Source organism: Panthera leo, chromosome B1 (genome assembly GCF_018350215.1).
Source record: "Panthera leo isolate Ple1 chromosome B1, P.leo_Ple1_pat1.1, whole genome shotgun sequence".
Taxonomy (NCBI): domain Eukaryota; kingdom Metazoa; phylum Chordata; class Mammalia; order Carnivora; family Felidae; genus Panthera; species Panthera leo.
Genome location: NC_056682.1, coordinates 134581009 through 134597214, shown reverse-complemented (window position 1 = coordinate 134597214; position 16206 = coordinate 134581009). Strand labels below are relative to the sequence as shown.

The 16206-nt window shown below is 34.7% G+C and overlaps 1 protein-coding gene across 2 annotated transcripts in view; it reads left to right on the top strand.

Annotated features, from left to right (window-relative positions):
• The window catches only part of ARHGAP24 (Rho GTPase activating protein 24), a 512696-nt gene that overhangs the window by 221253 nt on the left and 275237 nt on the right, over nt 1–16206 (top strand). Inside the window, exon 3 of one of the 2 annotated variants that reach the window (XM_042935991.1) lies at nt 14658–14745. In XM_042935991.1, the coding sequence (XP_042791925.1) occupies nt 14658–14745 (88 nt within the window). Of the gene's footprint in view, nt 1–14657; nt 14746–16206 lie in introns of those variants that run through there. The other variant, XM_042935993.1, reaches the window with a different exon arrangement.

Here is a 16206-nt window from a genome sequence, read left to right as displayed (position 1 = left end):
GTGTAGGGGTAAACAAACTGACCAACAGAATAGCTTAGACACGGATCCTCACACATATGAAAAATAATTTAATAGCAGAGCTGGCATAGGAAGATTAGTTGAGCATGAATAGACTTCCCAGTAAATGATTCTGGGCTTAATGTTCCCCATTTCTACTGAATCATTGCCAGCAGAAAATATACTCATATCACATTCTTCCCTAAAACAGAATAGAACAAACCACAAACATCTTGGTACCTGCATTCATCCTACTACTAATCATTTGCCCGATCCCTCTAATGTGAAAACTTTTGGAGAAATTATCTGTAATAACTGCCTCCACCTTTCCATCACACATTGTCTCTTCATCCTACTGGAATAAGACTCGCTTTTCCACCAGCCCATTGAGATTGTTTCTGCTGAGTTTACCAGTATCTTCTTTGGGCCAACTCCATTTGTCAGTGTTCTAGTTGTGCTCTCACTTGACCATTCTACAGTATTTTTCGCAGATGACCATTTCTTGTAATGCTTTCTTATCATGGCTTTTGGCATCCTACACCTGGCCCTCCTTCTTCCCTGGCCCCTCCTTCTTCCCTGGTCCCTCCTCAGCCTCCCCTCTGGCCCCTTCACCTCTGTAGTCCCTCTCAATCCAGGAATGCTCTGGAGATCTTCCCTTGGTCTCCTATCTTAACCAGCCTACACATTCTCCCTGGATTACCTGAATTAAATTTGTGATTTCAAATGCAGTTTATAGTCAGGGGACTCTCACAAGTAAATCTCCAGGTTGAATCTGTCTTTGCAAGTTGGGACTCACATATCTAGGTTTCTACTTGTCATTTTCTTGAATGACTAATGGGCACTTCAAATTTAATGCGGCCTATACTGAATTCTTGGTTTTCCCCCAATCTTGTTTCTCCCCTCCTCTATCTTCCCTGCCGTAGTATATGAGATATTCCAATGATTACACAATTCTAGGCTTGTATCCTGTCTTTCCTTGAGCCCCATGCCCAAGACATTACCAACTCCGGTTTACCTCTGAAACATAATCCAAATATCACTTTTCTTCATCTCAATGGCTACCAATCTTTTCTATCCTAAACTAGCCTGACCTTCTGCTTCCATTCTTGTATCTCTACAATCTATTTTCTATTCAATAGTCAAAGTGTTCTTTTAAAAATGCCAATCGGTTAAGTAGGCAATGGGGATTAAGGAGTGCACATGTCATGGTGAGCACTGGATGATGTATGGAAGTGTTGAATCATTGTATTATACACCTGAAACTAATATAACACTGCATGTTAACTATGTTAGAATTAAAATTAAAATAAAATAAAATAAAAGTAAACATCAGATTATACTATGCTCCAAACCCTTCAATGGCTTCTCATTACACTTTGAATAAAAATATGAATACTTAACCTTAGCTTATAAAGTGGGGACTGATCACCCCTGCCTTCCTCTCAGACATAGCCATTCTCCCCCTTCATCTTCATATGGATGGACTTTTCTTAGCATTTAGATCTCAGCCAAAATGTCACCTGCTCAGAGAAGTCTTCTTTGAACAGTCATTCCAAAGTAGCCACCCAGGTACTTTCAAACATACCACCCTATTTTCATTAGTACACAGCACTTTACATTATCTAATTATTTCCTTATGTTTTACATTTTATTTATAAATAGATACATGTATGCCTTCCTTTATTAAAATGTAGGTTTCATGAAAACAGGAGTATTGTCTACTTTCAATGCTGCAATATCTTCACTCAAAACATTTCTGATCCAGAGAAGAAATGCAGTAAAAATTCATGTTGCATGATTATATCATTGTCATGGCATCTGGTCTTGCTGGATACTTGTGTTTTGCTATAGTGGCTTCTTTAGTCTAGGAAATCGATGCAGATGCATATTAAAGCAGTAATCAAAGCAACAACAAAAAACCAAAATATACTTAATGTATTTTAGAAGTTGGAAGACTGTTGTATTAATTTTAACTATTGTAAATTAGATTTTAATTGGATTACCACATTAATTGTGCCTGGTTGGTCTGACAGGGGCAGGTTGAGAATGCATATTTAGAATTGAAACACTTTGCTTTGTAATCATAGCTGCCAAGTCAATGTTTTTAAGGCAGAGAAAGAAGTCAATAACATTTGAGTAGTTTGGGGCAGGAGCCAGGGACAAATAATATGTATACTATCATGTGAGAACAACTATAAAATCAATGGAACTTCTGAGATTAAAAGTATTAGACTGGGGTGCCTGGGTGACTCAGTCAGTTGAGCATCTGACTCTTGATTTCAGCTCAGGTCCTGATCTCCTGATTTGTGGGTTCAAGCCCTGCATCAGGCTCTGTGCTGATATCATGGAGCCTGCTTGGGATTCTCTGTCTCCCTCTCTCTCTGCTCCTCCCTGCTCTCCAGCTCTCTCAAAAATAAAGAAAAAAGTAAATATTAAAAGAAATATTAGACTAATGAATCCAAAATTTTATTCACTGATATTTTTCTCCAGGATTATTTTGCTAAGCAGGAAGAGTAGCTATTCGCCAAAGAAGGGCAACATTAAATTTAAAATAAAAATATTCTTATCACACACGTAGATATACCTTATCAAAGAAACTTAAATACAAAACAAAACTTTTTTTTTACCCCCCCAAAAATTTTTAAATGTGACTAGGCTCGTATTCATTGTAGGTTCTCAGTTCCAAGTTGCCTTAGTATATCCAGAATAATATAGAGCCCATTAGCTAGATCTTTAACACTATGAGTGGATTAACTCAAAATGACTTTTTACACAATAGGGTTATTTTTTTCATATTAAAAAATTAATATTCTTGCAAAGTAGAAATTCTGGAGTAAAAAGCCTAAGGAATATTAAAAAATTCAACTGTGTAGAGAAAAGTATTAATATTTTGTGATTATATTTTCATTTTAAATATTATTTACTTTTATTTTTGCATACTACTTTCATTTTAAACTTAATTTGTGAATACATGAAACATTCATATGATTTCAAAATCAAAACTGTATTAAATGTTTACATTGGAAACTCTTACTTCCCTCTATCCTTATTCTTCCTGCCATCATACACACACACTCCCTATAGCTAACTACCTACTTTGATTTGTCTCATGTTTATTCTTCTTTCCATGATTTTTTTCTGTGTGAATAAAGACAAATACAAATATATGTTCTTAGTATTATCTCTTTCTTACTTAAAATATAATATTCTGAATACTTATTTCTAAACAAACTATATTTTTTCCTCTGTATAACATATATAGCTCTGTAGAGAGGTAATATACAAATTCTCTGTAGATATGACTTATTTTATTTTTATGGCTGCATAACACTCCATTAGACAGATGTATCATAGTTTCTTAAATCAATTTTTCATCGAGAAACACCTGAGTTGTTTCCAATTCTGCTCTTTGTAATGCAAACAACCTTGCAAATATGTCATTTCTTATCTTTCTGAGTATGATAAATATCACTAAAGTGGCCTCTATAAGAATTTTACCATTTTGGGGCACCTGGGAGGCTCAGTAGGTTAAGCACCCAACTCTTGGTTTTGGCTCAGGTCATGATCTCACCGTTCGTGAGTTTGAGCCTCACATTGGGCTCTGTGCTAACAGTGCAGAGCCTGCTTGGGATTCTCTCTCCCTCTCTCTGTCCCTCCCCCATTTCCACTGTCTCTGCCAAATCAGTAAACTTAAAAAAAAAAAAAAAAAAAAAGAGTTTTACCATTTTGCCCCCTACCACCTCCTACCATAAGAGTGCTGCTTTCAGAGTCCGAATGTCCATTGGATGAATGGATAAAGAAGATGTGGTATATATATATATATACAATGGAGTATTACTCGGCAATCAGAATGAAATCTTGCCATTTGCAACTACGTGAATGGAACTGAAGGGTATTATGCTAAGCGAAATTAGTCAGTCAGAGAAAGACAAATATCATATGATTTCACTCACATGAGGACTTTAAGAGTCAAAACAGATGAACATAAGGGAAGGGAAACAAAAATAATATAAAAACAGGGAGGGGGACAAAACATAAGAGACTCTTAAATATGGAGAACAAACAGAGGGTTACTGGAGGGGTTGTGGGAGGGGGAATGGGCTAATGGGTAAGGGGCATTAAGGAATCTACTCCTGAAATCATTGTTATACTATATGCTAACTAATTTGGATGTAAATTAAAGAAAAATAAAATTAAAAAAAAAGAGCGCTGCTTTCTTTACCAACAGAATATCTTGCCAAACTTTTGTAATTTTGCAAAAGCATGTTATATTTACACAAGTAAATATCACACTGCATATGCAATTTCAGCAGCAACTATTAAGGATTATATTGAACATAATTGACTGTAGTTCAAAGAAGTAGAGAAAAGCAAAGTAGGTGTTACCAGAAGTCAAAGGAGATTTTTTTTTTAAAGTTCAGTGTAAAATGCAAATGTGATTAAGTTCTAGGTTGTCTTCTTCCTGCTAAAGACATTTTTCTTCCAATTAAACTTTCCAATTTTAAAATGTATTTATATAGAAAGTTATTTAACTATAAAACAATCCTACTTGGTTGTTAAAAAAAATTATTAAAATCATTGTATCAGCATCTCAATTTACATTGGAACTATACGTTTAGTTATTATACAGCTTTTTCCAAGGTTGAACCATGGCTTTTCTACTTTATTTTTATTTATTTATTTATTTATTTATTTATTTATTTATTTTTTTTATTTTTTTAATTTTTATGTTTGAGAGCGAGAGTGTGAGTGGGGGAGGGGTAGGGAGGGAGACAGAGGATCAGAAGCAGGATCCGTGCTGTCAGCACAAGCCCCATGTGGGACTTGAACTCACAAACTGCAAGATGATGACCTGAGCCAAAGTCTGATGCTCAACCAACTGAGCAACCCCGGTGTCCCTTCACTTTGTTTATAAGCACACAAAGTGTTTATTAGTTATTTAAGATAAAAGTTTAAATGGGAATATTTTAATTATCATCAATTTTCTGGTCTATTGAAAATGGCTTATTGAACTCTTATTTTTAGGGGTCCCAGGTTTTCCCATAATAGACATTATATAGCTATGTTTTTGCTCTTCATATTTCTGTTCCATAATGAGACATAAACTCCAAAAGAAAAGAATTTTTTTTCTTTTTCTCCTACTGCCGTAGACTTCATTTCAAACCTTTGACCTTTACCACCTTCTGAACAGCTGACATGTTTTTCTAGCTGAGAAATAATGAATGTTGTAAAATGGTATATATTGTTGGACACAAAATACAAAAAGTCAAAGTCCCAGTAATTAATTGAGACAGTTTAGCAATTGAACTCAGTCCTCTCCAAATAAAGACCCTTAACCTTGCCAAGGACATTCTATCCTGGGCTTCCAAGAACAAGAACGTGTCACTGATCAGTTCCTACTATTGAGAGTAGAGAGTGGGGTAAAGGGGGGATTTTCTTTGGCTACTATCTAATTTCAGTACCTTGTATACTGTGGACTCTCCCTGAAAATCATTGGATAATTAAAGGTTAGAGATCCCTTACCAGCATTTGAGAATTAGTAGTGGATTTTAAAACCTTAGTTTCTTACAGCCTTCTCACAAGGAACCATTGGAAGGTTTGTTTCAAAGTATGTTTTATAGGTATTAATTTATATGTATTAATTTCCTTTGACTGCTGTAACAAATTCCCACAAATTTGTTGTCTTGAAACAACAGGAATTTATTCTGTCACAGTTCTGGAGTCCAGAAGTAGGAAATCAAGGCATATAGGCAGGGCCAGACTTCTTTCAGAGGCTCTAGGCGGGAACTCTTCCAGTTCTGTGAGCATTTCTTGGCTTGTGACCGACTGTGTTTTTCCAGTTTCTTGCATCTATTTCCACATGGCCTCCTGTGTGGATATCATATCTGCCTCTTTTATAAGGATATTTGTGATTATATTTAAGGATCACCTAGATAATCTAGGATAATTCCTGTCAGGATTCTTAATTACATCTGGAGACCTTTTTTCTCTGGTAAAAGAACATTTACAGGTTCCAGGAATTAGGACCTGCTATCTTTGGGTGACCATTATTCAGAGTACTATACTACATTTAAAAATTTTCTTGAACTGTCTTTCATAGTCCTTACTGCAAAGCAGAAATTTAACCTCTAAATTCCAAAAGGCCTCTATCCAACCCTGCTTTCTCCTGTCATTTTTCTTTGCTTTAAAAATCTATTTGTATGTTTTTTCTTGGTATGCAAGTAAAATGCGCTCATTGTTTTAAAATTATTTTAAAAGTAGGAAAAACTTAGCAAAATAAAAATCATCCATGACCTGAATATTCCAAGATAATCACTACTAACATTTCCATTTTTCCCCTAAGCATTTAGTATCCTCAGCATATAGTACATAATAAATATACAACTGATGAAAAAACAAATAAGCAAATGAACTAATAAATTGCATTGTAGCTTTCTATTATATAAAGGAAGTGGAACTTGAACTTCAGGAGGGTCAAGTTGCATCTCTGCACTTTAACAGCTACACAGCTGCATGCTACTCAACCTATTTATGCCTCAACATTCCTGCTGTGTAATGGACAGATATAATTGTAACTCCACATAGGGTTTTTTAGAAGATTACAATAATCAGAGAAGTTGGCACATAAGTCTCAGTAGATGTAGCTGTAAGGTTCAAGCTGGAAAAAGGGATTTCACTCCAAAGGGAAGACTTTAGAGTAGAAATTGTTGGGGGATGGATTTTATGTCAACTTTTGGATTTTTTTCTTCCAAGTATAATCTTTCAAAAATGGCATGGAACACCATCAGAGAATTAGTGAGATATTTTAGTCAAATTTCTGAGGACTGTGGTATTTAAAAGGGATTCATATATTTGATAAGCATGAGTAAGGTCATTTCTAAGGTCTCTACCAATTTTGAGAGTGTGATTATAGAATTTTGATTTTTGAATAATCGTGTCTTCATTTTCCCACATTTCTAATCTGTTCTCCCCCTGTTGTCAAGGAATTTCTTCATTTTCCAGTAAATCAAAAACATGTAGACAATGATCTAAATGTAGCTAGAATGGTAATAGCCATGTTTCCAGAGTGAATATTCATGCAGGAGGACTCCATTGGGGAAGAAATTGTTGTGCTTCTGTTCTGTCCGGAGTGGGTGTTCACATGGGTCCTTGTGTCTGAGAAGAAAGGGTTAAAAACTTTTAAATGAATTATATCAAAATATATTACATATTTTTCTCCATCACAATTAGTGCACAATTAATTAGCGTCCTAGGATCTGAACATATGTAATAATATTATGCAAATGCTGTTTTAAATAAAAATGAGCCCAGAATGACAATGCTTCTCAAGTGCTAAATCTGCAGTTAATAGAAAGTAGCAACATGAGACATTTATATAGAGAATTTATTTCTATTTATTCAGTAATTGTAAGATAGTCTCATGCTATTATGTTTGCCATGGTTAATTTAAATAATGGTTTGAAAATATTACATCTATTATTTTGAGGAAAAACAGTACATTCTACAATGAGCACAGCTTTATGAATACTGTGCTACTTTCTCTACAAGACAATTTATAACAGTGCTGAGGTCAGTGGTCCCCAAAGAGTTTGCACATCAAAATTACTTTGGCAGATTCTAAAACTGTGCAGATTTGAAAGTCTCCCCTTCACTTCCCTCCCCAACAATATTCCAGGAATTGGTGTAACTCATTTCACAGGCTAAGAAGAAACTTAATAACTCTTCATAAAACTTCTTCAAACTGCTTTAAATAGCAGTAATTGATTAGAAGTAGGAACATAAACTGGGTTAATAATCAAAGATATAGTCCTTAAAGCAGCTTGTATTCATTTACTCAATCATTTTTTATTCAAATTTGTGTTAGGAATTTACTGTGTCAGGATCTTCGCCTCCCTGAGCTTCATTTCCTCATCAATAAAATGAGAAATACCTAGATCACAGAGTCACTGAGCATATTAATGATATAAATAGCATACATATTGGTTTAGCAAGGTAGCAGGTAAGAAATGTTAGCAAACATCATTATCAATCTCATGCTATGCTATTTATTATTAAGATTGTTAATTAGAGATTTGTTTGTTTTGGTTAGTCTAGCCTTTCAAACATGATAGTCAGTAAAAAATAACTTAAAATTTTCTAATTAGTTTACCTCCCTGTTTACTTGATTAGATAATAATATTAGCAGATATATATTGAACCTTTACTAGAACTACCTCATTATTTGGAGATTAGTAAAACATGAGGCCACACTATCTTTGGGGCTTCTGGGATACACAAAAGATTTTTTTTATATTAAACACAGCTAAGAAATAGTATGTATCAGGCATTTTTCTACAAACTACCCATATTAGCTCACAGTGATTTTATGAAGTCAGTTCTATTTTTAATCTCATTTTAAGAATGTAGAACCTGAGTCAAAGGGAGGATACCTGTCTTGCCTGAAGTCAGTGGGCTAATCGGTGGTAGAGGGGGAATCTGAACCCAGAGCAGATTTACCTAACCACAGAATTAAGTGTCATTGGTAGATTGTTACATGGCTAAAGTGTTTCTGGGTACAATTTTAGTTATTTGTTTTCTAATTTTCTACCTTCCCTGTGTGATCCTAAGATCCAGGAGTGCAAAGACATTATTGGATTTTCTCACCATTATATCCTTTGTGCCCAGGAGGGGGCCTGAGTCATGCCAGGTGTTGTTTAATAAATATTTGTCGAATGACTTAATGAAAGTACTTGCTGCAAAGAAAAAATAAAGTAAAATCAACCTATGGTACTATAAAAAAACTTCTGAATAATAGTTTCCCCTTGATGTCATTTCTCAACCTCTGTCTAATTGCATTAAAAATACACATATATATTGTCAAGCTGAGACTTTGCCCAGTCCATGATGTTCATGATCACTGTTAGTGCTGGAAAAAAAAATTCTTACCATTAAGTTTAGAGAAAGTAACAGAGCTACTGCACATGCATACATTTTTTTTCCAATCCAAATTCCAGATAGGAAGATTACCATACTTATTTTCAACATGATCTTGCTTTACCCCAATATCTGGTGGTTTTGGCTCAGTGGTTTAACTAGAGAGGAGCTTCTTTTTTTAATAGCAATTTCAGCTATTTAGCTGAAAATGAGATACTATTATGGTTCTGAATTATGTTTCTTTTGCCAACTCTTAGCTCTTAAGCTATAAAATATTTTGTTTAATGTATTATCTCATTTTGAAATTTTAAAAATTGTTTAGAAAGAGATATTCCCTGTAAGGGATAAAAAGTAAGCTTAATTCCATTCTGAATATGCTGATTAGTTATTGACATGTAATTACTACCATATGTACTGAACTCTGATCAAAAAGGTTACATCTCCTTCTTATACTTGATTCTCTTCTCTGTGATCATCCAAAATTTCCAGTGAGGCATATTGAACATCAGGGGTAATATGCCATTTCTTAGAAAACTGAAAGCACTTGCACCCTGACTATCTTGTTACTCCAGATCCCAGCAAGAAATTGATGGCTCCACCTTAAAAGTGCTAATTGTAGAGTGTATGATAAAGAAACCATTTATAAAGTGTTGGGAAGGTTCATAGAAACCCACAGATAGGGAAAACATCCTGGGTCTGTTAGAGCTACTAGAACCTGGGGAAGCCTCCAAATTTAGGAGATGTGGACTAAGGTATCCAATGCAACTAAGGCCAGTTTTCTGGCTAGCTTGGAGGAGGATAGGTCAATAAATATCTCAGTCTGTCTCTTTTGTGGCCTTCTGATTTTATGCTATGATTTCTCAAATCCAACCTGAAGTCAACAGTCAAGAGAGCCTGGTTTATGCAATTTATAGAGATTAGTTTCCAGGGGTACAGAATAGAGTGATAGGTGGAAAGAAGATGGGGGGGGGGTGGGCAAATAGAGAACATCCAATCTAGCTATTACCAGGAAATTAAAGACTATCACACAGTTTTGGGTCAAATACATGGACTCAGTGGAGTTTAATTCTTACTAATTCCCCATTTCAAATAAGAGGTATCACCTTTCTTCTAGATATACAGAAGAGAGAAACTGAAGTAATCTTTGACTCTTCTTCATTCTCTATGTTTACACTGTGCCCAGTTTCTATTTCCAAAAATTGTATCTCCAGTAATGCATTGCTGATGCAAATTTATGCCATTTCTGCTGCCAATACATTTGTGTAAGTCTTGATGTTGTCATCTATGACAAATTAATTGCTTCATAGTAACAAATTTTTAAGAAGTTGGTATTCCTCAATCTCCATCTGCTTTGCTCAAGAGTCTACTCTTGTTCTCAGTTGTGGATGTTAAGTGCAGCATCCTCTGCCCAAGGGTAGACTTTCCAGGGGGTGTCCTCAATGTCACCAAATCTTTACCTCCTAATTATTCCTTCATGTGAAAATTCTCTTATTCTAATGTGTTATGCACATATGGCTCTAATTACTGCTTTTGTTGATGTGATTTCCTCCATTTTAGAAGATTACCCCTACCTCACTAAATATTAAAATCTAATCTTCCTTTAAAAATTATTTTTTCATATTACCTTTCTTAACTAATCAGACTACACTAATGACACTCTCTTCTTAAACTCTTTTATTTGTTTGGTTTTCTATATACTTTGGTACTTATTTCATGTATAGTCATATAATATGTTATTCTTATATTGAAAGTAAAGACTTTATTTCTGTTCCATACTTCACACCATCTGAAATAATATCTGACATATGGTAGTGTCTCAATAAACTACTTCTCAATCAGATTGGGCACTTTTATTTTACTTGCTCACTAGTTGTTTATTTGTTTGCTTAGCTAATTTAGAGTATTCTGGAAGAATTAACTAAACCCATACAAACAGTGCATACTTTTTGACTACTAATTTCTCTCTTAGGGCTTTGTCCTTTAGAATAAGTTAAGGAGGAGCTCAAAGATTTAGCTTCATGGATGTTCATGAAAATATTCTTTATTATAACACTTGAAGAAAACCATAAATACTTTACATGAACAGAGGGTGTAAAAGTATGTATATTCAAGCAAGCACTATACTATTCAGCTTTAAAAAATTATGTTGGGGTGCCTGGGTGGCTTAGTCTGTTAAGTGTCCAAGTAGTTGGCTCAAGTCATGATCTCACAGTTCATGAGTTCGAGCCCTCTGTCAGGTTCTGTGCTGACAGTGTGGAGCCTGCTTGGGATTCTCTCTCTCCCTTTTCCTCTGCCTCTCCCCTGCTTATGCTCTCTCTCTCTTTCTCTCAAAATAAATAAACTTTAAAAAATTAAAATTAAAAATGATATCAATTATTAAATTGGCATACTAACAATACATGATTTTTAAGTTTTGAAGCGGATAATAAATAAGGCTTTATTTTGATTACTTTTTAAATGAAAATTACTGTAGCTGTTAATACACACATATACATAAATATATACAAATACAGAAAGATGTATAAGTGCTAACATTAGTTATCTATGATGATGGGTAAATTATAGATTTTTAAAATTTCTCTGCATTTTTTAACAATATCATATTACAGAGTATTTGAAATAACTATCACAATTAAGACTCTTCTCTTAGTTATAGACTTTAACTACATGGTTTCTATACAAGGTGATCAAGTTAAATTACTAGATTTCAGTTAAATTACTTTATTTTATAATTGAATGACAATGAATTAACCACAGCAAATGTTTGTCAATTACAATATATCCTGCCCTAAACATTATCTACTAATACTTGAACTATTATGCTCTCATCATAATTTTCTTGGAAAACAGCTAAAATATAAAATCTGGAAGATGTCAAATTTTAAAAGTGAAAATAAAAATTTCAGCCAAAAGTAGCTATTTCACATGTATGAAAAAGAAAACAAAGAATAGCACTACTCTGTCTTTTAATAATCAAGTGAGGTACTTTGGGATTTCATGGAAGAGACTGACTCATGCAAGAGAATTATTTATGCAGGAGAGTGGCTTGAATTCAACTTACAGGATATATGTACATTTTAAGATCCTAAGTAGAGCCTGAAGACATAGAATTAAACAGGATTCATGTGTACACACATACAAACATACAGGCATATGTGCACCCATAAGTGAATATTGTATTTGTCTGGAAGGTTAGATGCTATATTCTAACAGCCAGCTAAATCACAAATTTAATTACGTCACAAAATCATTTCAGGAAGTAAAACAAACTCTTCATTGAAACAGCTGATTTTTATCACTTTATATGGAAACCATATAGATTAAACCTGTATATTAAAAAGTCTTAATTATGATGAATATTTTCAAAGTGTTTTGTAATTTTAAAAAATTATTGAAAACACCAGAAACTGGTGATCCATGGGCCAAGGACACTAGATATGATGAGAAGTAAGAAAATTTACTTCCTGGAAGAGGAAGAAAAAGGTAGTACTTCTAAAACTTCTTCTTGTAAGCAAGGAGGGGGAGGGGGATGTCTAACCTATAATTCCTTAGGTTTTAGTTAGGGAGTGCTATGCTTTAACACTCTAAGCCTAGATGTAGGGACAGAGTTGATGACTATAATTTTCTGTGCCAAATCAGGTAGGATGAAACCTGAGTAAAATATTACTTGAGCTAAATATTGCTTCAAACTGGCAAAACTGGATGATATAATCTTGTTGACAATAACATAGGCTTTTAAATCCAGCATTCTTGGTTTTGAATCTTGGCTTTACTACACTAACAGTACTTATTCACTCAACAATATACTTTTTTTTCAGCGTTAGCCTTATGTTAGGCAAAATACTAGGCATTGGTGGTAAATTAGAGAGCAAAACACACATTATCCTTACTCCTTTACAGTTTAATGATGGAGATAGACATTAATCAAATAATTTTACAAATAGCATAGTTACATACAGGAGTAAATCATCCAGGAACATTTTCTGGAAGCTATACAAGTATATTTTGGATGTAATCAATCTGTGAAATGGTTATAAAACAATCCAGGAAAGAATACAGTCCTAAGATAGATGGGAGTATGATACTATTTATAGAAAAGGAGTTGGCTTGATTACAGAAAGTCATAGAAAGCATCAAAAGCATAAGAGCAGAAAAATGAACTTATAGATTTGGGTGGAAGTAGACCCAAAGGTCTATTGATCTGAGGACAAATAAAAGTCATTGAAGATTTTTAAGCAAGAAAGTTGCAAGGTAAAGTTTCTGTTTCTAAAGATACTTGGAATGCATTAAGAAAAAAAATGGATTGAAAGATGTTTGAGTGTTATGGAGAATTCAGTGAATGGACTTTGAAACATACAAGACCACAAACAATAGTCACTTGAGTGTTAGTACAGATATACTAAGGATGATGACTCCTACATTTCTGGCTTTTGCAACTGATTGGAAGAAGATGCCAGTCACAAAGCTAGTGAATACCTAAACAGGACCAAAATTAATTGCATTTTAATTTGACTAAATTTAGTTTAAGATGCTTTTGCTATCCAAATGGAAATGCAAATAAGTTCTTGGATATAAAGTTCTGAAAATTAGAGAGTCCTGAGTTAGAAATACTAATCTGAGGGGTGCTTGGCTGGCTCAGTCAGTGGACCCTGAGACTCCTGATCTCAGGGTCGTGAGTTCCAGCCCCATGTTGGACATGAAGCCTAGTTAAAATTAAAAGAAGAAGAAGAAGAAGAAGAAGAAGAAGAAGAAGAAGAAGAAGAAGAAGCAGGGGGAAGGGGAGAAATATTAATCTGATATTCATTGGCTTATAGTTGGTTATTGAAGTCACAGACATGAATGAGATAGTTCTGAGAAAGAGAAAATAGAGTCAGAAGAGAAGGAATAATTGGATACATCTTTGGAACACTTTAATATTTAAAGGCCACTTAGAGCCAGGAAAAGAGACTCTACCAAGTCTCAAAGTAAGAACAAAACCTGGAGAAAACCAAGAAGGTGCTTCAAGAAAGAATGGTTAATAGTGCTGAATCCTCCTGGGAAGTCATATTTATTGAAGATTGAGAATTGTTAAGCATGAAGCTTGTGAGAATCAGGTAATTGGAATTGTGGGTGCACAAACGAGGCTGCAGTGGACACGTGTAAAGAAATAGATTCAATGTAGGTAGCTCTTTGGTAGGCAAGGGGAGAAAAAGATGATAGCTGGAACAGGAGGAGTCAAAGTAGTATCTTGTAATGGGATACAACTTTAAGTATGTCTTAGTACTGATGGAAATAATACACTAAAGAGAGAGAAATCTAACGGAAAAGGAAGGAATAATCAAGGGATGGCTATGGCAACCTTGGCTGAGTTATTTAATGCCTTCGCTTTGGTTTTCATAGCTGTAAAATGGGGAAAATAACACCTACCTTATAAGACTGTTCTAACAATTAAATAATATGATGTTGGTAGAAGGCTCAGTAAAAATTTTGGCACACAGAATGCATTTAATAAATTGGTGCTTAAAATGAACTCGGTACCTAATACAGTATCTTATATACATTGGGTGGTCAACAAAAAACTTGTTAAATGTTGAATTAATATGATTCTGTTACATGATTTTTGATTAGTTGGGAATATAAATGAGTCTGATGCGTATTACTATATACTGGATTACAGATACACTTTGGATATTTACTGATGATAATGATGATGATATCCAATATTTGCCCTCTGATGATGTTGATGTTTGGGGCATTTGTGTTCACAGGGTACTATTTTTCTGCCTGGAAATAAAGTCCTTGAACATCCCTGCAATGAAGAGAGCCCAGGAAAATTCCTTTTTGAAGTAGTTCCAGGTAAGGCATTTTTCTGGTTTGATTAAGTGACTGACATTCTGTGTTGGTAAAAGTGAAGACATACAACCTTTATTCTTCTTGAGTTGTGGCTAAGAACATTAATTTGAGAAGGCAAGTGTCAAATTTGGTTAGTTTTTACACAGATAGTGATTCCAGGTTTATACACCAGTACAAATGATGGTACACACACACGCAGTGCACATATGGCCACGTGACTATTGGATATCCATTCATCCATGTGACTCCAGAGTTGACCAGAAGACATGGAACAGCATTGATAAAGGACTAATGGAGACAAAATTAGTTTTGTAATGTTCTTGTGATGTGAAATTTGGCAAGGTGTGACAGGTAGAGTGGCTTACCCAGCTGATTCACTGTAATATTTCTCCACAAACTGCATCTTGAAGGAACCTTTGCTATAAAAATAAAACAAAACAAAAATCCTCCTTCAATGACTAACTAAGTATTGCTATGCTGTACCCCAGCTTTGCTCCCAACCAAACACTTCCACATGTTTGGCTTGTAGTATTGAGGATGTCTCTGCCAAGCCATTAGATCCTGCAGTTCAATTTCTTCAACATCTGTTCATTTTTTTCTAGTCATCTGCATCCCTCTCTCAGAGTACCTGATCTCCACTGAAATGTTTGACCCACCCAATAACAATTTTTTCAAGGCCGCAATCTATTTCTTTGATCAGTTCTTTAGCCCTTCCTTAATCCTTGATGTAAGAAAAAAGGTTGAGAATGTTGTTTTTATAGCATTGGTGCTGGCTGACCCAGTTCATGCGCTACTGACCCTGATTTAATCACAGTCTAGGGTGTGTGTGAATTTATTTGGGTGACTAATATGTAATGCATATCAATAATGCTGGCACAACGGCAGTCAATAAAACATTTTTCCCAGATTTATAAATGCTGGGAATCTAAAATGTGGAAGCATATTTTTCCCCTTCACTGAAAACAGCTGTAGCACTGAGTTCATCTGGCTCATGATGGAATCCATGACTAAATGTTAATTGATGCAGCTGAAGTGCAGAAAGGTTAGTCAGATGCATTGTGTTATTTGTCTCCCCCCAGGGAGAACACATTGTAAGAAACCTGAATCTTGTTTGCTCTATTAAAATCTTTTTATACTTACTTTTTAGTGGAATACCCTGTATAGAACCAAATTCCAGATGTTGCAAAGTCTTTGAAGTATCACTGGAGGAAATTTCTTTCTCTATTTATTCACAATATTAGTGCCTATCGGCTTTTAAGTGAGCATGGTATTAAACTGACAGCTTTGACTCTGTCTCCAATAATACTAAAGGTCTGCTTTCCCATTCTGTCTACTAAATACGTAAAGATTTCATCTTTTGGTGAAGGTGTTCTAATATAACATACATGGATATTGTCAAGATTGTTCTAGAGAGAACTGGGCCTTCGAACCCAGGAAGTCTCAAAACTTCCCCTCTAAGATTGT